This window comes from Onychostoma macrolepis, chromosome 15, assembly GCF_012432095.1.
Source record: "Onychostoma macrolepis isolate SWU-2019 chromosome 15, ASM1243209v1, whole genome shotgun sequence".
Lineage (NCBI taxonomy): Eukaryota > Metazoa > Chordata > Actinopteri > Cypriniformes > Cyprinidae > Onychostoma > Onychostoma macrolepis.
The window spans coordinates 11,145,494-11,166,956 of record NC_081169.1 but is presented as its reverse complement, the minus strand read 5'-3'; the positions used below and the strand labels follow the sequence as shown (position 1 = coordinate 11,166,956).

Here is a 21,463-nt window from a genome sequence, read left to right as displayed (position 1 = left end):
TGACATTTTGAATATAGTTTCTTTCTCTGCTTTTGAAAACAATGTTAATGCTTTTTCATATGCCTTTTTAAAATCATAAAATTCTACTATTAAAATTTAAGCACTATACATTGTTTTGTTTTCTACTAAAAGTACCAAAGCATTAGTTAAGGTGTAAGTTTAGCATTTAAAGTATTTTCTGAGTGGCTAGTAATAAGTTAATTATTGTTAATAATATTCCTTCATCAGCTTTTTTGCCATGTGGGCAAAGATCATGGATTTTACCCTCAAATCCTGTATGCAGAAAAGTTTTCCTCCTCAAGTGCCTCATCCGTTGGATGCTTCGTGTTTTGTCATCTCATAAATGATATCAGCATCGTGTCTGTCTGTCTTCAAAAATGGAAAACACTACAGCGAAACATGTAACCGTCAACAATCCAGCTGACATCAGTGTAATCATTGGTTACTTTTTGGTGGTTATTGCAGTAGGAATTTGGGTAAGTTAAAGTTTGTTCTTGTGTGTTTTAACATTTTAACAGTTGATATGTCTGTTAACAGAACTACTGTTAATTTATGTAGAATGTAGTAAAAAGAAATATTCTCTTTTTTTCTCTCTTAGTCTACATTCAGGACTAATCGTAGCACAGTAGGCGGATACTTTCTTGCAGGTCGGACCATGGTATGGTGGCCTGTGAGTATTAAATATTACATTTGAATAATAATAAGCTTAATTAAAAACTTTCAAAAATATATATATATTTCAGATTTGTCGTTTTTAAATGTTAAGTCACGCTCTTTTGTCACAATCTACAACCTTGCATGAAAATAAAAGTTGACCGTATCTAAAGATTTCAATGCTTATTTTAAAGCTTTCTCCTTTTTCTGTGTATGTATTTGTCTCACACCACACACATAGGTGGGAACTTCTCTTTTTGCGAGCAACATTGGCAGTGGTCATTTTGTTGGTCTTGCAGGAACAGCAGCTGCAAGTGGAATAGCTGTCGGGGGTTTCGAATGGAATGTAAGCTATATATTAAAATATAGAACAATATCGTGCTTTGTCATTGGTAAAATTCAAATCAGATTGCGATTCTAATTATTTGTTTCAAACATTTCTGTTTCACAGGCATTATTTATTGTTTTGTTGCTGGGCTGGGTGTTCGTCCCTGTTTATTTAACTGCAGGGGTATGTTCTTTTTTTTTTGTGATATTTTAGATGAAAAATGTTAATATGAATAATATGAGCAACTCTTTTTTTATTATTTTTTACAAAAGGTGATTACAATGCCTCAGTACCTCAAGAAAAGATTTGGAGGGACTAGAATTAGCTTGTATCTCTCTGTCATTTCACTTTTCCTTTACATCTTCACAAAGATTTCCGTAAGTATAAATACCTGTCCTGTAAAACACTGAAGAATCATAATGTGCGCTTTGTTACACTCAAAAAGGGGACCGATTCACTCTCTTTATGACTCTCTCACTGAACGTAGGTTGACATGTTCTCAGGAGCAGTTTTTATACAGCAGGCTCTTGGATGGAATATCTATGTTGCAGTGATTGCCCTGCTCTGCATAACAGCACTCTATACTGTCACAGGTCAAATCAGCTACTGATCCATCTCATTCCCCTCTACATTTTTTTTCCACCTTTGGCAGACATTTTCATTTAAAGAAACTTTGAAGATTGAAATTTTGACAAACATTTTGTCAGATCATGCATTTCTTGAGAATCAAACCCATGACCTATTATCACATTTGAGCTACAGGAATGCTTATAATCGCTAGAAAACAATCGGTTTTGGACAGACAATATATTATATAGATATCAAATAATCTGTTAATGCGTTAAAATTTGACATGCAATTTCTCTGTAGGAGGACTGGCTGCATTGATGTATACAGATACTGTCCAAACCTTTGTTATCATTGCTGGAGCCTTCGTCCTCATGGGATTCTGTATGTACCAATTGCTTATCAAAATTCATTGAAATAATGAAATAATTGCCATGTATTTGTATAGGTCTACACACCTGGAGAATGTGGTCAGATTTTTTGTGTCAAAATCATATTGCAGCTCATGAATGTGCAAATGTTTACAAAGTTATATTATATATACTATATATTATAAACTGCTTCTTGTGTTGCCCCCCATTTGTCAATAGCCTTCCATGAAGTTGGAGGATACAGTGCTTTACTGGATAAATATAGTTTATCTTTGCCATCTCAGAGGAGTGTTAACATCTCTGAACAATGTTACACTCCACGCGAGGATGCCTTTCATTTACTTAGAGATCCCATGACTGGGGACCTGCCATGGCCTGGCGTGTTATTTGGCATTGCAATTATTGGTAGCTGGTACTGGTGTACTGATCAGGTAAGGACAGGGTATTTTAAGGATAAAGAACTAATATATATATATATATATATCTGTCTATATAACTCTGTCATCATCCTTGCTTAATTGTTCACATTACATTATTCTACAGGTAATTGTGCAGCGCTGTTTGGCTGCCCGTAGTCTGACACACGTAAAGGCCGGATGTATATTGTGTGGGTACCTCAAACTACTCCCTATGTTTCTCATGGTGTTTCCAGGCATGATCAGCAGAGTGCTTTACCCTGGTATGCATTTTAATATGAACATATTTAATACGACATGTCTTTATAATTACAATCTTGATCAAGGAATACCAATATACTTTTCTTTTTTTTTTAGATGAAGTGGGTTGTGTGGAGCCAAGCATCTGTACGAAAGTTTGCGGCACAGCAGTTGGCTGCTCCAACATTGCCTACCCCAAACTAGTGGTTTCTGTAATGCCAACAGGTAATCAACAGAATTTATTTTCCAGTGTTTTTACATTTATATTATCCCCTACACAAAATTATCGTATGAGTTTTAACTGAATATTTCAATTTTTTTCTCCTCTAATCAATTCATAAACAGGTCTCAGAGGTTTAATGCTGGCAGTCATGTTGGCAGCTCTCATGAGCTCACTAGCCTCAATCTTCAACAGCAGTAGCACCTTGTTTACCATGGACATTTGGACTCGTATTCGGCCTCAAGCTAGAGATAAAGAGCTCATGATTGTAGGAAGGTTTGTAACCATTCAATTTATATCATTAATAATATGGCATATTCACAGCCAAGGCCTGCCTGCGTAAGAGTGTTGAGGTATACTGTTTATCTTATAGTACAAATGGCATCAAACTGTTCCTGAATTTATGTTCTAATTCCTCTAAACATTTGTTTACATCACTTGCATCAAGCAACTTTCCTATTTTTGTTATCTCCACAGTCAGTGGAGGATTAAGACTCTTTGGTGCCCCTGGGCAACGACACAGAGTGTAAATAAATGAAAATAAATGAGAAAAAAAAAATATATATATATATATATATATATATATATATATATATATATATATATATATATATAGTGATTTTTTTTTTTTTTTTGGAAATAACGTTTTAATAATAGTAACTTTATTAGGACCATGGAAACTAAAATACACAAATATGCAACAAGCCATCAAAAATTGTGCAGGGCTTTTATTGTGAGGTTGATTTACAACCTGAGGGGGATTAATTAATTCTTCAGAGTTCTCTCTCTCTCTCTGTGCGTGCATGTAAGAGACTGAGTGAGTGAAAAATAATGCATGGTGCTTATGTCGACCGTATTTATTTGAATACTCACCAGCAGGGCCGTGCAGAGACCTTTGGAGGGGCAGGTGCTCAAAGTATAAAAGAGGCACATGGAACACGGCTTTTTTTGTAGCCTGTGGAAGCAATGTTAGCTGCAGCAAGGGGCTACAATATTTTTGTTCAATATTTTCCCAATGACAATTTTATGATTGGTTTATAAAGGCTACTATGAACACCCTTTTCCCATTTTTATCACAGCATAATTCAGGAAATATATATGTCAATCAGTACTGCATTTTTCATATAGTTTATTTATTATTACCTGGAGATAACTTGAAAAACACACATAAACCATATATTTTCGCAATTGTGTATTTATTGTCTTCACATTTCATCAGTAAAAATGTTTCTGCTTATTCAGCTCAGCCACAGCAATAGCCATGTGCGTTTGTCCATATAAAGGATTTCCTGCACGTCATAAATTTCTGCGCGAGAGCGCCCTCTGGCTTCGAGTATGAGTGAAAATCTAGATTTATCTAGAAACCTCTATGTGAAAACACCTGCTCGAGCTCGAATAAAGTGCCGGGGACGAATTTATGTTTTATTAAAATTAATATTAAATATAAAAAATGCAGCTAACGTAGTTCTACACACAGCAATAAAAACAAAGGTGCTTGTTCTCTTTCGTTCTTGCTGTTTAATTGGGAAAAGTTTAAAGCGCGTCAAGGTGTCTTGTTTTTTTTATGTTATCTGACTAAAAACTATTCATACTTTGAACTATTATTTTTACAGTATTTATTTAAAAAACGTAGAGTGCCTTAAAAATAATTATCACAACACTGGTAAAACAGGCTGATTTTCTTGTCCTCCGAATTATACTTATCAGTCCTGTTTTTATAATCATTATTCAAAAATGAATAAATTCAGAACAGGATTAGAATAGAATTCTATTTTAAATAAGACAGGAATATTTTTTCTACAACAACAACAGCCTTTACAACAGCAAAACCACCATACCCTGTAAAGTCAATAACAACAACAACAACAATAATAATTCCAGAGTAATTAAGAGGTGCAAAAAATGTCTTTAACATTTAAACTTAAAAATGGTATTTTCTGTTCTGTGTTTCTTTTTCAAACCTGCATCATGGCATTTGCTGCTGTATCAGAAGCATCCATTTCGATGCACATATATCAGCAAGGAGCACAGCCCTATTAAAAAAAAAAAAAAAGCCGTGTTCCATGTGCCTCTTTTATACTTTGAGCACCTGCAGGTCTCTGCGTGGCCCTGACACACAGCAAACAACAGCTGTGCATGATCTCTTCACGCCGTTCTCGTAAAATAATAATAATAAAATAATACAAGTTTACAAGCACACCGCTCCGCTGAGAACTCCACTTACCGGCAGAAAATAAATTCGTTATTGCCATAAATTCGTAATAAATGGCCTTCACAAAAAGGCGTTTAATTACAAAAAAATAAATAAATAAAACTGCCTTGAGGAAAGGGCACTTTGGGCATCAAGGGGAAAGGGGGCAGGTGCTCAAGCACCCACCGCACCCCCCTCTGCACGTGCCTGTTGTCCACTTTCAAGGCATCGCGAGTTCACATTTTACTGCAGAAGCCGACAAGCGCCCTTTTTGTTTTTGAACAGAAGCCAGTAAATCCATTTTAGCGAATCAGCGCGCTGTATTCAAGTCAGGTGACAAGGCTACTTTCACTTTGAAAAAACGTGCTAGCTGAGAGGAGTTTTATGGAGCGAATTTTGTGCCAATATTCATCAAACAAATCCAGAGTTTCGCAAATAAACACAATCTGCTTTGCAAAGAAAATCTCGACTTGCAAACAAACGCAAAGTGATTTGCAAATACAAAACTCTATTTGAAAGAAAATGCAGAGGTATGGACAAATATATGTATTGTGTGTTGCAACTGTGAGACTCATTTGCCTTTTTATGAGGAAACTTGGCTTGATTTTCTCACAAATGCGTGCGGGCAGATTTTCTCACATGTGCAATTGAGCAACTTTCTTTTCCAAAAACAGCAGATGGCGCTGTCGGTCAATTTACGCTAGTCTCCCGAGACCTGAAACACCTCTACCTTTTCAGACCAGTATGAGTGAGGAACAGGCGAGTTTCTGTCTTTCTCTCTCTATAATTAACCATTTAGATGTTTTCAAAAAGTGACCCTACAGTGTCAGTGAAATTCACAACAAGTGCTGTAAAACTGTTAACATGATTGATTAGTTCAAAAATCAGGAGTGACATGGCTAAACATTTAACTAGACAGTCATTCCCTATAAAAACTGATCCATTCTCCGTACCTCTTATCCTCTGTTGGATCACAGGATATAGAATATATAACATTCAAAACAATGCAGGAGTATAACAATATATCGTATATATTGTAATACAAAAATGCAAATGTATAATGGGTAGCAACAATATTGTGTACCAAAAATGAAAGCTTAGACAGTTTAATTTAGTATCAGATATAGTAATATCACCCAAGAGGTCATTAATTATTAATAAAAAAATGAAAACAAATCACATTATTTAGTACAATATCTTAAACTTTTTTTTAAATGATGTAACTGTGTTATCATTTGTCTAAAATAATTACATATTTTTTAGCTAAGCAAAATGATGAATATTTCTCTTCTGGTGTCACTCTTGTCCTGTGAATTGGGGAGAAGGAACAAGTTCACACTGATGTAATACTAAATTCAGCATTTTAATAAACAGTGGTTTAATAAACAGCGCGCTACACGGGTGAAGACACACTCTGGACAGCGAGGACTCTTCTAGGAGTGACTCAGATGACGAATTTGCATTTTAAAGAGCCACTAATTCCTGACGGTAGCCTTTTATTCTTAACTTCATGAGTTAAAATGTTGCTCGGCCTTATATGAAAAGCTACATAATTTTAGTTGGATTTTTCCAAACAGGGTATTGTCAGACTAAAATCTGCTGGTATATTGGTTGAAATATGAAATATCTCCTTACAGGCCACTTTTAGTTTTACATGTTGTACAAGGCATGTATATTACTATACTATATATAAACATAAATATGATAATAAACTATGATATCCCTTATGAAAATGAAAGTTGGTTTTACTATAGTAAAAGTGTGGTAATCATGTTTTTTTTGCAGGTTACCATTTCAATATAGGCAGCTTTACTACAAATACCATGGTATTTATTTAGTAAAACCATGGTTAATTTTCGTAAGGGATATTAATGTTTAGATTATATTTTGGTACATTTACATAGCTGAATCACAATAAAGCTCACCTGAACTTTAACTAGTTTATTAAATGATTATAGTAGCCTATTTGTATAATTAGTTTAGCCTACTCCTTTCAGTACGTTGTCTATGTGTAGTTTTATACTTGTTTAAACTTTTACTGCAGAGGTAGCCTACAACATTTCTCTCCACTGGAGGCTATGTCTATAGCAGAAAGACAATGAATCTTACTTGACCTTGTAAATTAAAGTAATTTAACTAATGATCACAACAAACAAGGACAGGAACAGGAACTCCAAATAAGGGCATGAGAGGAGGGGAAACAAGACGTAGAGACAAAGTCTGACAGACCTAATGTAAAAAATAAAATTCAAAATGCTTTAATTGTTGGTACACAATATTGTCGCTATCCACTACACATTTGCATTTTAGTATTACAATATATTGTGACACGATATATATTGTTATACCCCTACATTGTTTTGAATGTTATATATTCTATATCCTGTGATCCAACAGAGGATAAGAGGTACGGATAATGGATCAGTTTTTATAGGGAAAGACTGCCTAGTTAAATGTTTAGACATGTCACTCCTGATTTTTGAACTAATCAATCATGTTAACAGTTTTACAACACTTGTTGTGAATTTCACTGACACTGTAGGGTCACTTTTTGAAAACATCTAAATGGTTAATTATAGAGATACTAAGAGAGAAACTCACCTGTTCCCCACCCATACTGGTCTGAAAAGGTAAAAAGGTGTTTCAGGTCTCGGGAGACTAGCGTAAATTGACCGACAGCGCCATCTGCTGTTTTTGGAAAAGAAAGTTGCTCAATTGCACATGTGAGAAAATCTGCCCGCACGCGTGTGAGAAAATCTGCCCGCACGCATTTGTGAGAAAATCAGCCTGCACGCATTTGTGAGAAAATCAAGCCAAGTTTCCTCATAAAAAGGCAAATGAGTCTCACAGTTGCAACACACAATACATATATTTGTCCATACCTCTGCATTTTCTCTCAAATAGAGTTTTGTATTTGCAAATCACTTTGCGTTTGTTTGCAAGTTGAGTCTTTCTTTGCAAAGCAGATTGTGTTTATTTGCAAAACACTGGATTTGTTTGATGAATATTGGCACAAAATTCGCTCCATAGAGTTTCGTCAAAGCTGACTAAAAGTGATCGAGGATGGATAATTTCAACGAACTTGATGAACCTGTGATATCTTCTTCAGGGCGAAAAAGGAAAATAAAAGCTGAAACGTTTTCACAGAACCTTGCAAAAGCAGCGCGTGACAACAGTGAGGGAAAAGCTCCGTGTATTGTGTGCAATCACATCCATACAGTCTATGATCACAACAACAACGTTCCCTATCGAAAGGTAACTCCCGTTCCGTCGTCACTGACGACTGCTTTGCGCAAACTCCTGTTTACTCTGTTACTGAAGCCAGATTGGTTAACGTTTGTGTAACTGCACAAACCAATGGCGCTATAACAATATCATATCATACTTATGATCTTATTGTCAAGTTTATGTTTTGTTATGTGGACCGTTATTTTGTCATTCTCTTCTCTTTACTTCACTTCCTGTTTCAACGCGATTTAGTTTCGGTTTCATTGGTTTCTGAATATGACCTCCTTACATCGTAACACATACACACACAGATTAAATATATATATATATATATATATATGCGGTAATACCGCATACCGCGCTATTGAGCCACTCAAAATAACCGCAAGGGAAATTCCTTAACCGCGACAGCCCTACGTCTTGCTATATAAGTCGGCCCAGAGCGCCATTTCATCAGAATCTTCTCCTTCAGCGACGAGACCATCTCTTCGCTGACTCTGCAAGAAGTCGAAGAAAAAGAAGCTTACCTGCTCTACGCTGCTCTTCAACGCTCCTGCCGTCGAATCCAGCCCCGGCAGTGGACGATTTCCCCTGTGGCCATCCGGCGAGGAAAAAAGCAAATTTCTGAGCAAATTTCCAAGCGTGTTGTTTCAAATGCTGCCTTGCTCGTGGCTCACCTTTTTTCATGAAGGTGATCCTCCCCGCTCCGTTCCCCTGTCTCCTCGGAGGAAGAAGCAGCGGAAAACCGGGGGTTCTCTCTCGGGCATGAGCGGTGGTGTGCTGTGCTTCACACGCAAGGATCAGCGCCCCTCGTTGTACGCGAGTGGCCTGGTTTCCTTCGGCGCGTCTGAGGAGGAGATAGCCGTCGACAAGACCATGTCTTTGACAGCATTTGACGCTGACGAGTGGGCGTGTTCCGGCAAAGAGCCGAAGCTCCCCCTCTATCTCAGTCTGCTCGCGGCCCAGCGCGGCCCGACTCGGAGTTGATCTGCGTTCTCACGCGTGCTGTGGAGGAACTAGGCCTGGAGTGATCGGCCCCAGAAGAGCCCACCCCCGGCCTCCTCGACAAGTGGTTCCTCATAAGTCATCATCAGCCTTCCTCACGACAGCGACCTGCTCCGTTCATGCCAGAGGTCCATGAGGAGCTCACTAAAACCTGGCGAGCTCCTTACTCGGTGTATGTGAACCCCTCTACTGCAGCAGCTCTCACCACTGTTGACGGCGCTGAGGAACAGGGGTATTCCAAGCTCCCCCCTCTCGAGGAGGTGGTGGCTGCACACCTGCTTCCGCCCCCGAGCTGTGGACTGAAGACGGCAACACATCCTTCAAAGCCCTGCAGGATGATGTCAGCGCTTGCCAACAGAGCCTATGCAGCGGCTGGCCAGGCCGGTTCAGCCCTGCATACTATGTCCGTGCTCCAAGTGTTTCAGGCCAAACTTCTCTGTGACTTGGACGAGTCTGGCCGAGATCAAGGCGCGTTCTCAGAGCTCCGAACGGCCACGGATTTGGCTCTGCGCGCTACCAAGGCAACGGCTCAGACGGTGGGCAAGGCCATGGCCAACCTGGTGGTGCTGGAGCGCCACCTGTGGAGGAACCTAACAGACATCAGGGACGCCGAGAAAATGACCTTCCTCGATTCCCCGGTTTCGCCCAAAGGACTCTTCGGTCCAGCTGTGGACGGCTTTACGAAGCGCTCCAGCCCGCCTACTGTTTCAAGCCGCCCCAAGCCAGTGTCCACTCAGCAGCCTGCTAAACCAGCGCAGCCTCAGCTCTCGCAAAAGCCGGAGCCGGGCCTTCAGCAGCGCCCCAGATCGGCAAAGAGGTATCCCAAGCGTCAGGGCCCACGCCCTCGCGTAGCGCTGGATCCTGGGCCTCAGAAGCCGTCCTGATCTGCGTGCGGAGTGGAAGAGGGATAATTAGCTTCATGGGGCTAATTCTCGTGGAGAGGGATAATTCTCGTGGACACCGGAATCCCCTCAAAGACAGCTCGCAGTTATTCCCCACCCCTTTGACTGCCTCTGAGTGGTGGAGGTGTTTTAACAGGGAATGTCCTGTCATTTCAGTGTGTGCCCCAAATTACCGCTGTGATAGCGGACCCACATACAATAAAGAGCAAATTTCCTCTCCCTACACTCACACATGTCAGTTTTTCCCCTGTTAGCGGCGAACTGTCATCATCAGTAAAGCCTCTCGTACGTGTCTGCTCTCCCCCTTCGGGCAGCGAGCACTCATTACTAAAGGCAAAAACAGTCACGAAGGCCAGCTCCCCGCAAGGCGAGCTGCCCTCGATGAAGATGTTCACAAATGTAATTTCCACCCCTGCGGGCGGCGATACGTCTTTGATAAAAATAGAACCTCTCTCCTCCCGGCTTGGAAAGCCATCCCAGGAGTGTCGAGTTGGGTTCTAAAAACCATAGAACGAGGTTACTCGCTCCAGTTCACTTGCAGGCCGCCTCCATTCAGAGGCGTGATGCAGACCTTCGTGCAGGACAACGAATCCCACGTTCTCCAAGCCGAAGTGCACACACTGCTTGCAAAGGGTGCCGTGGAAGCGGTCCCCTTAGTGGACAGCGAGTCAAGATTTTACAGCCGTTACTTCCTCGTTCCCAAAAAAGACGGTGGGCTCAGACTGATTCTCGATCTCAGACCCTTTGGCAGGAGTTTCCCCAAAGCAGTCGTCAATGACGATGCAACGCTTGTTCCCTTATCTCAGGGAACCGAGGTTACGTGAGTAACCGGAGCATTTGTCAGGCATCTACATTGTTATCTGAGGAGATTACATTAAACGAGTGTCTTTTTTTAAACTCTAAAACATGAAATGTGGAGTTATCTGCTTTTGCCAAAAAAAACGACTGTTGGAGTTGTGTGCTTTTGCTATAAAAAAACTTTTAATATGTAAAAAAAAAAAACATACTTTCAATGAACTTTAATTTTGTAAATTAACTGTATTTAAGTTATTATTACTTAATCAAAACAACCCAACTGCAGTTTGATTGATATTACTTGGAATGCGCAATAAAAAAAACTTGATTTCTGAAAAAAAATTAATAAAAGTTATCGGTTTCTGCAAATGAACTCTTCATTTGGATTTATTTATTTATATTTTTATTGTTTGAACACATTTATTAATTTTTGTGACAGGGTGTGGATACTCTGCATTGTCGCCATTAGCATTTGTTGGATCCCAGTTGTCCAGGCAGCCCAGAGTGGTCAGCTGTTTGATTATATTCAATCTGTGACTAGTTACTTAGCTCCACCTATTGCAGCAGTCTTCTTCCTTGCCATTTTTGTGAAGAGGGTCAATGAGTCTGTAAGTAACGGCTTTAAACATATTTAGTCTTTGCTTAATGCCACATCAGAACACAAATTTACTAAAAACTTGCATGTTCACTTTTCGCTCCTTAGGGGGCCTTCTGGGGCCTGATGGGAGGACTGGTTATGGGTCTGTGTCGTATGGTACCCGAGTTTGCATATGGCTCAGGGAGCTGCCTTATTCCCTCCAACTGCCCAAAACTTATATGTGGAGTTCATTACCTTTACTTTGCAGTGCTGCTCTTCTTCTGCACTACTATCCTGGTGCTTTTTGTAAGCTACAACACTCCACCCATAGAGGACAAACATGTAAGGTTTTAGCCACTGCCAAAGCTACTTAAGAATACTTCTCTGTATTTATAACATTTACCTTTTCTCTTTGCCAAGCTCCATCGACTTGTCTTTACTTTACGCCATTCTAAAGAAGAAAGGGTCGATCTGGACTGGGAAGACGAGGAACGAGGAAGAAAAGCTCGTAGAGCGGCAGATGAAAAGAAAAAGGTCTTAACTGAAGAGGATCAAAGTAAGATTATTTATTTTAGAATGGTTTGAATAGAATTGTAGATAAAATGTATATTTCTATGTGTAGTTCAGGGGTGTCCAATCCTGCACCTGGAGGGCCACCATCATGCAGAGTTTAGCTCCAATCCTAATTAAACACCTGAATCATCTAATCAAGGTCTTAAGGATTACTACAAACTTCACAGCAAGTGTGTTGGGCTGGTTGGTAGTAAACTTTGCAGAATCTTTGGCCCTCCAGAAGCAGGATTGGACACCCCTGGTGTAGGTCAAAATAAGTTATTTTCGTAATGAGATATATTTAAATTATTTGCTCTTTGACATAGTTGAACGTGGTGACCGATCCATAATGATGAAGATTATTGGCTGGTTTTGTGGCATAAGTGATACTCAGGCTCCAGAGCCCACGGAGGAGGAAGTGACTGAAGCATCAAAACAATTACCTGACATAAGTGAAGTCCCACTGTGGAAGTATTTGGTCAATGCTAATGCTCTAATAATGATGTCTGTGGCTGTTTATTTTTGGGGTTACTATGCATGAGGGCAAAACAATGATCATAGCATATAAATCAGTGTTTCCTAACCCTGGTCCCGGTATCAGGATTCTTCCTAATTAAACACATCTGTTTCGACTCATCAGTCTGGAACCCTCTGAAATGAATGCGTCAGATAAGAGAGACATCCAGAGTACGTACTGTTGGGAGTATTACAGGGTTGGGAAACACAGTTTTAAATTCTTTGAATTCTTCACAAAAGTCTACAGAATCTGTTAATCAATGACTAACTGATACCATCTGTGAAAAAGTCATTTAAATGAATGAAATGGCAATTAAATCATTTTAAAAGTTTAATTAAAAGAATAATCATTTGAATTGCTATGTTAGATTTCACTTTTAAGATGTTGTTGACACTGTCCAACAGACAAGATACCTCATGTTTAATGGAATAGTTTGCCCAAAAAGGAATATTTGGTAAAAAATGTACTCACTCTCAGGCCTTCCAGTGCATTGAAATAGATTTGGAGAATTTCAGTATTACGTCATTTGCTATCACTGGATGCTCTTGCAGTGAAAGGGTGCTGTAAGAATGAAAGTCCAAACAGCTGATAAAAACATCACAATAGTACACAAACAATCCACACAAATATAGTCATTGAAAAGCTATGTTTGTGTAAGAAACAAATCTTGATGGATTTTTACAAACATGCAGCTTTTACTTCAAGATGTTAATTGACGGACTGGAGTCTTGTAGATTGTGATGTTTTTATCAGATGTTTGGACTCTCATTCTAACAGCATCCATTGGAGAGCCAAGTGATGTAATGTTAAATGTCTTTCAATCTTTTCCAACAAAGAAAACTCATCTACATGATGGATGGCCTGAGAGTGAGTAAATTTTATAGTAAATAAAAAAAATTATATAAATAATTTCAGTGTCACTGAAATAAAAGCTTCTGTTAAAAGCTCTGATCTCCCACCCACCCAATTATTCAAATTAACTATAATGTTGTTGTTTTTTAAATAAATTACTGTATACATATTAAAGGTGCACTATGGAAGATTTCCAATAACTCCTAGCACAACAATCAATTTCCACAATTAACTTGCAGTTTAAAATTTTAACCACAGATGGTGATAGAGGACAGAGTTCCACAGTGCACCTTGTGTTTATACTTTGTATACACTGACGTATGACACACGCATTGCAAAAAACTAAATGTAACAAGATAACTTATAAAAATAAATTGAATTACAAATATTTGACTGTTGCAGTACTAATACACATGAACAGGAATAGCACAGACTCCAGTTTTAAATAACTTTAATTCACTTTAGAGGCAAAGATTCCCAAAAGCAGATTGACGGTGAAACCTATAACGGTCTCCCAAACCAGAGGGATCAGCATCAATGTTTCTGTTTGTAAGATTTCACAGACTGGTGGAATGAGCAGAACGAACAGGGTTAAGGCTAGAATCAGGTTTTGAGTTGTCCTGTTCCTTGTTGTTTTTCTTTCAGCCCCATGAAGCTAATTACTGCTTTGGCAAAAGCTGCCTTTGCCAACAAGCACACAGACAGCCTGGCAGGCAAAGAGATGGGTAAAAGAAAAGGTTTGGTCAAGAAATAAAGACTGATTTCATAAATCAATTTGAAGGAGAGAAAATGAAGTCCAACAACAACAAAAAGTGTTATTCACTCACATTCAAACACAAAACAGAAAAATCCAACAAGCAGTCAAACTGTTGATTACAAAGTGACATCAGGGATTTGTAAAGTGACATCATTTTGCGTGCTTTTGACCAAAGGGACAGCAAATTAAACTCAACAACAACCCCTGAAGTTATAATCACAAGTCCTGTGTCTAGCCTGCAGGGTTTTTTGCAAGGTTGGGGTCAGAATCAGAGCTGGTCTTCCAAGATTGCCATAGGAATTTCTAACCAATTCAGAAGTACATGTAAAGACTAGTCCCATGCAGCAGACTACCTTATTTAACCAGCATTGGCTCTCAAATTTCAGAACATTGGTCTGCACATGAAGGGACCAAGAATTAACTATGGTGCACTGATAAGAAATGATACTGACAATGATAGCAAGGTTAATAAGCTATGATAGAAGAGGCGAGCTCAACCATAAATAGTACAGTGGCATGAGGTTTCAGTAGAGCGCAAACAGGGAGAGAAATGACAATCCCCTTACAATCCCCTTTACCTCCCATCGTCTCTTTTGGCGCGGGCCTGAACCAGCTCGCATGGCTGTACCCAATTGTTATCGTGTAGCCCAACTCGACAGCCAGGTGTGTCCTTATCGGTGCGCCGACAACACATCCAGTAGGAGCGTCCATAAGGCAAGTCGTGGTGGTAAGGTTTAGGGTGCCAGCGGCAGAGCGACACATCTCCCCGCTCATATTGCCGCTTGCACTGCTTGCAGGGGTCATCACGATACAGTGGGTCCTGGTTCCAGCGAGAGTCTGTAGCACGCACGCCGTAGGTCTCGATCAGGGTCTTGAAGTCATGGCAGGTGCATTTGAGGGCTGCTAACGATCGGGTGGGCAGGTAGCTGAAGATATTGACCATGATGTGGTCTGGAAGCAAGAGCATGTATTGGCGTGGTTCCAGAAGTCGCTGGATCTGAAAGCGAATTTCAAGGAAGTCATGGGAGACATGACGGTAGAGGCGGCACAACGGAGGGTCAGAACAATCATCCACAGTTGCCAGTGGGGAATCTGGCCTCTCTACGGTAGCCCCCACTGGCCCATTGTTGTTTGCACAGTCTAAAGACCGCATCCCACTGTTTACCGCTGAGCAACTCTCATCTTCAGTAGCTGGTGACTGCAGAAAGAACAGCTGGCCAGGAGGCGGGTCCTCTGAGGCATCAGTTGAATTAGCCCCATTGGGCATAGCAAAACAAACAGTCTCTTCTTGAACATTCTCTGTGCTGTCCTTCCCATAGAAGACACATTGGTCTACTGCACCCGTGACCACAACCTCAACGTGGAAGCCAGTCACCCGCTCTCGAGCAACAGCTGCCTTCTCTCCTGAGGCAGGGTCTTGGTTAGGATCTGGCGTTGTGGAGGAAGGCCTGTCAGTGATGCCTTCTCCGAGGGGATCAGCCTTTGGTGAGCCAGCCAGGAGGGCACCTGGATCTCGAGATGAGGGACTGACCAACTGGTAGAGGTCACAAGTGATCTTTTCTTTGCTCCTGGATCCTGCTTGCCCCCCTCCAACTCCACAACTCATAAACATGCATTTGGGCCGGCCAACAGGCTCAGACTGGGTGCGAGGGTCCAAACTTGACACCCGGAAAGCAATCCGTACTTCCCCTCGTCCATGACTGGGAGTGCCACCCACAGAATCACCTGTGTGAATGCGATCTCTTCCATTCAGCTCAGGCCGCAAAGTTGTACTGTCCAGATTTTGCTGCCGAGATTCAAACTGTGCAACAGCCTGAGCAACCCGTCGTGATTCCTGCTGTTGCTGCAGCAGATCAAAGTCACTTTGAGAAGCTGGTGCAGATGAAGGGGGCTCTGAAAGGAGTACAACAGGTTTCTGATGGACTGTATAAGGACTAGTTTGTCCTTGCGCTACCATCCCTTGAAGCGCCAAGGCTGTACGCTGTTCTACAAGAGCCACCATTTCGGCCACAGAGAGCAAATCTGTCTCACTCACTCCAACACCATCCTCGGTCGAGCTGGATTCTGTGGGTACATCAACAACAACATTTTGAGCTCTAGTGGGAGGGTCATAAGAGGAACAGCGACGCCGCCGCTTGGCCTTGGTACAATCAGTAGCCCAGTTTCCCTTGACTTTCATGGCACTAGGCCTGGGAATTCCAGCACCATTACACTGGTGAGCTACAAAGAAGGCAATTTTCTCCTTGGTGTTGCCTGGTTTGATGACATACCAGGTATCAAGCAGTACCCTGCCATCCTCCATCTGTGAATTCGGAGAGGGTGAAGCAGGTAGTGGTGGAGCCAGAAGGGTAGATGAAGCATCTGGTGGAGTGTTTTCAGTGCCAACATCCTCATCCTGCTCCTCAGTGACTCCATGGGTCTCTATGGTTGTAAGCCCCGAATCATCAGCCTTGCAGTGGGTAGTAGTTGTTCCGTTGCAGATTGTACCATTGCTGTATGGCTTATTCTGGGAGTAGGTGCCAAAGGGGCGTGGGCACCACAGCCGGATGTGGGAAAAGGTGTCACGGTTCATTGTGAGCCCATGGGGAGCATACCTGCCTCTATGCTGGGCAGCTACTCTGCAATTCACCGCTCATCCTCACTTTTCAGGTCTGCAGACTCCAGCCGGACAGATTACTCCATCTGAGGACTAAAAGAAAAAAAAGGGAAGACTTAGCTTCACTGCATTCTTATAACCCTGTTGAAATGACTCAATCAGAATCACAGCAATAAAGTCATAAGAGTGATGAATCATCTGAAATGAACGTGAACTAGGGCTGCACAATTAATCTAATTTCTAGATTACGATTATGGATGCCATGATTACATAATCGTTCAAAATAAGCAAATTTAAAAATAAATAAATAAATAAAATAAACAATTAAAAATGCCTACTTGCATTATTCTGTGTGCTTAAGAGGTGTTTGCAGTGTGGGGTTTAACAAACTCAAACACACTGGATAAAAGACATTTTGTCTAACTGATAGTCGTTGTCACTCTGTTGCGCATGATAGATATGTTAAATGCCAAACGTGTCAAAAGCGGAACATAATAAAATAAATGTTTATCTGCATCCCAACTCAAGCTCCTGCTACTCTGAACTCAAGCTCCTGTTCTAATGTGCATTTCTAAGAGCCAAAACTTGTAATATTATTATTACATGTTCAGTGCTACCAAATCAGGTGCTGGTGCCACTGCTCTCGAATGTTAGTCTGGAGCCCTAATAAAATAAATTGTACTGTAAAATGTTACTGTAATTTGAAATTTTGTCTGTTTAATTGTAAATTAAATGTATAGCTTTATTAAACCATTTTTTCTTTTTTTTTTAAATATTAGTCTTAGTATAACATTATTATACCATGCATAATTTTACCTTTTATGTTTAAAGAAGAAACCAAACCAATGTAAAGTTCCGGAAGAGTGTTTTCAGCCTTATATATGGCATGCAGCTTCAAACAATGGCATAAATATGTTCAAAATAATCGTTATTAATAATCGCAATTACAGTTTCAAGGGAATAATCGACAATTATGATTTTTGTCATAATCGTGCAGCCCTAGCGTGAACACACCCATTGTTTTACAAAAAGGATACATATTATATTGAGCAGCTTGATCTGTTCTTTGAGATATCTTATCTAAGCCATTATGTTGAAAATCGAGGATCCTGGGATGTACAGGTTGTTTTTGCCATTTGCACAAAGTTTGTTGTCACAGCCTTTTACAACCAGCTTTTTTTTTTATTCAGTGAATTCAAAATCTTTAAATCTCTCTCACTCTAGAGCATAAGCTAAACACATTGTCAAATACAAAAAATAGAGGGGAGGGGGAATCAACTTTGTATTTTGTGTGTTGTCGCAATAGTTTTAATGCCTTTACAATTGCTCCTCAAAGCAAAAGTGTGCTCTTTTTCCGTCACTGTCCGTAAAACATTACACACAATTGTTTGCTCTCTCTGAAATACTGGCATGGATTTCATGCTATATCTGAATATACATATGAAGTTATTTTTCATGAATTTGAAAAATCACGTTGGACAACATTACTGCCATCTACTGTCCTTTGGTACAAGACCAGGAAGACAAAGGATAAGACTGGGCTGACAGACTACAATCAATTCTATTCATTTAATGGCTGAAACAAATGTCAATGGATTTTAGTAGTCAATTAAAATGACTTCTCATCCCAGCTAACAGGAACAGACATGATGAGCATGCTACTAAGGGTGCTTGTGTAATCTATACAAGAAGCAATCCTTTGATAATTAAAATTCCAATCATTAAAAAGTGCCAATTCAGGAATTTTGCCTTTAATATTGAGTTAGTCTAAAACCTTTTAAGTGTTGTTGTTAAATAACACCAAAACCCTTAATAAATGAGATCTCACAGATTCCATTGCATGCCAACACATGTGGTACACAATTACACAATCAGTTTAAGTTGGTCTTTTCATTCTGGGTGGCCTTTCTGTGGTAAATAATCAGCACAACAGTTTATAAATTCTCATGAAGTGCACCATACAAACCTTTGCCAAAAGAGACAATGCAATTATAGGCAAAGGAGGACCAGTGTTATGTTTTAGGACTCCTTCTATCAAACATTACATTGAGACACAATTTGTCTTAAATAAACAAACATGATAATTGTGACACAGGACACTAACTGGAGTATAAAAAGCCTTGTTTATAATCATTGTATGCAATTTATTTTGAAAGACCTTGCAAAACCAACACAACACTAATGAGTACAGCCTTTTAAAATGCGTTTGGGCTGCTATTTTGAGCCTGTTATGCATTTTAAAAACATTTCATATTGCATTTGACACTACATGCCTACTATGAAAGTTGACCTGATATTGAAGGTCCAATAATATATCATATAGTAAATACTACTACACTATTCCAAACTACTGGTATGTATGCGAGTATGTATGTGTGTAAATATCATCAGGAAAATAATACTACTGAGAACTGCTTAAAAAAAAAAATCTCTCATTACTGTGACAAAGAACAGAGAGATTTGATGACTCCAGTAAGCTTACAGATAATCAGCACAAACAAAATGTTAAAGGACTTGTTAAACAAGTCAGCCCACCAGATGATTCACTCAGGAGTGAAACAACACAGAAAGACTTTATGCACCCCATTTTCTGAATGCCAATTACACATAACAGTGTGAAATCGTTTTTATCCGTTTAAATGTTAATGTGACCCCACAGTGCTCTTTATTAAGTCCTAGAAGATGACAGTTTTAAACCACTGAACCTAACGATATCAAACGTTCACCAAGAGCATAACAAAATAAGAACAACAAATATTCCCGTTGCTATTAATCACCCTCGCAAATATCTCAGTCCAAGCAGGAAGATAATATAATTGATTTAATATGTAATTCTACGGTCATGATAAATAAGTGAATTATGTTGTAATTTATTGCATCTGCACTAGCTCCCCTTCTGTTCACCAGGCCTAACGTTACTCATCAAGTTAATCCATGGCTTGTCTTAACGTAATCGCTGCCATCTTCAGTGCTTTACTATACTTTCAGTTAACACTTTAACTCAAAACAATAAAGAGTCGAAATAAAAGACAAACCGTTTGGGATCATTTGATTTGAGGCAGTTAAAAGCTGATCAGCTAACTGGCTACTGCAAATTGTTAGCCAGATTTATAACATCTAAAAGACAAGCGAACTTCTCTGCTTTAGTTTGAATTAACAATCATGTCAACCCAAATAATCGATAGCAATATGACAAACAATACCATATTCTCCACTAAAGTGAATACATTTTATTGATAGTGTTATATATCTGCGCCAGTGTGTAATTAGCATATGTTTAGCTTGGTTAGCTAAGCTGTCTTCATGAAGTGGAAAACTCAGCTTGCTGTCTTTCGTATTATATTTTCGTAACTTGCCATGTTTTTTGTCTTACACAGTACAAGTTCAGTAACTCTTTAGAATCAAAAGTTTACATTTTTGATTGTATTAAACGTTTTCAAACATTTCCACTTGATGTCATCAACCATAAATAATATACCAAGCTAAACAGTAGCAGAATTATTTCTCTGCTTACCTTCTTGTGAGACCAAATCTCCGCTGGTATCGTTCCGACAGCTTTATTTTTGTAACAAAAAGTGGCTATATTGTTGAATTTAAGCCAACAATCGTTCAAATTTCTCTGTGTGGTTATAAAACAATCAGAGATGAAAGCTGAGGTCGATAAGGGTTTGCAGGTAGACTGTTAGCATTTGTGAGCTAACTCGAGAATGAAGCAAAAATCCCAATATTGATCTGGCTTTGTCAACGATATATGCCTATTGTGAACACAGTAATATGTTGGTAAATACTGTGTTTTAAGAAAAAACGATCGTCTCTATTGTTCAACCAGAGTTTCAATACTATTTCACCAAAACAGAAATAGTTGGTAGGTCCTCGAAAAGCAATTGAGGAAGGCCATTTTGTTGACAAGCAGCTGCAAAACGCTAGTAGCCAATGGGGAGAGAAAGTTGATGGCATGCCCATATATGGATGTTCAGGCTCCCCCTCTATCTCTACACCCACAAAGAGGAAAATTCTTCTACCTCATAATCATAATTACCAGCAACGTATTTCACTTTTACTACATTTCACATAAAAGTCAAGTCTGAGCAGAAAAGATAATTGTAGACTCTGTTTAGGTTCGTTTTGTACTGTACTGGTAACTAGATGACAGGGACACACTGTGAATTCAGATGCATACAATTATCTAATATGTACAGTAGGATTATGATGATTCACTGATCGGAAAAGGGATCTAAAGATGCACATAAAATTTACAGCACAATTTCTGTTAGGCAACACATTTCCACTGATGAAACATAAGCTGATGTATGGTATTTTTGGAAAGTGATATTGTGAGTAAAAATTCTGAAATAAATGAACAATGGAGGCATAACCAAAATACTGAACATAAATTATTAAATAAAATAAAATTGTATTATTATTATTAAAAAAATGAATATGAATGAATATTTAGTTATTTAAATTGTTAATTTGTCTAATTAGGCTAATTGTGCTTGCATGTAGTCTAAACAGGTAGGCCCAAATCATATTCCAAAACACTCAGTTGATTAGCCTTTTAATAATTATAGTTCATTTTAGTTCGTGAAATCATCATTATGATTTAATGAAAAGCCTTTTTAGGCATATTTAAAACCAAACAGAAATGTATTTATTTATTTGTTTGTTTGTTGGCAAAATTGTTCTTACAATGAA

At 39.3% G+C, this 21,463-nt stretch overlaps 2 protein-coding genes across 3 annotated transcripts; one reads left to right on the top strand and one right to left on the bottom strand.

Moving 5' to 3' along the window:
- The first annotated feature begins 49 nt into the window (after window positions 1–49).
- Window positions 50–13,803, top strand: slc5a2 (solute carrier family 5 member 2). 2 transcript variants are annotated; one of them, XM_058744427.1, is made up of 15 exons: window positions 50–476; window positions 599–670; window positions 896–1,000; window positions 1,106–1,165; window positions 1,255–1,359; window positions 1,470–1,575; window positions 1,853–1,933; window positions 2,140–2,351; window positions 2,464–2,599; window positions 2,694–2,801; window positions 2,922–3,072; window positions 11,357–11,525; window positions 11,621–11,800; window positions 11,915–12,050; window positions 12,373–13,803. In XM_058744427.1, exons 1-15 carry the CDS (start codon window positions 378–380, stop codon window positions 12,585–12,587), a joined length of 1,935 nt encoding a protein of 644 aa, XP_058600410.1. In that variant the 5' UTR covers window positions 50–377; the 3' UTR covers window positions 12,588–13,803. The 2 variants fall into 2 exon arrangements, with proteins under 2 accessions (XP_058600410.1, XP_058600409.1); XM_058744426.1 differs by having other exon boundaries at window positions 52–476; window positions 11,621–11,836.
- Window positions 13,804–14,205: 402 nt separating this feature from the next.
- fbxo46 (F-box protein 46) lies at window positions 14,206–20,689 on the bottom strand. The gene is made up of 2 exons (XM_058744425.1): window positions 20,283–20,689; window positions 14,206–16,861 (listed from the first exon to the last, which is right to left on the bottom strand). Exon 2 carries the CDS (start codon window positions 16,742–16,744, stop codon window positions 14,747–14,749), a length of 1,998 nt encoding a protein of 665 aa, XP_058600408.1. The 5' UTR covers window positions 16,745–16,861; window positions 20,283–20,689; the 3' UTR covers window positions 14,206–14,746.
- Window positions 20,690–21,463: the final 774 nt, after the last annotated feature.

What these genes read in the sequence shown, in the direction of transcription:
- slc5a2 (XM_058744426.1), top strand. Translation starts at nt 378, where the DNA reads ATGGAAAACACTACAGCGAAACATGTAACCGTCAACAATCCAGCTGAC. An exon ending in TTATTGCAGTAGGAATTTGG is followed by an intron (nt 477 to 598) that starts GTAAGTTAAAGT and finishes TTTCTCTCTTAG; the next exon opens with TCTACATTCAGGACTAATCG. An exon ending in CTTAACTGAAGAGGATCAAA is followed by an intron (nt 12,051 to 12,372) that starts GTAAGATTATTT and finishes TCTTTGACATAG; the next exon opens with TTGAACGTGGTGACCGATCC.
- fbxo46 (XM_058744425.1), bottom strand. Translation starts at nt 16,744, where the DNA reads ATGAACCGTGACACCTTTTCCCACATCCGGCTGTGGTGCCCACGCCCC.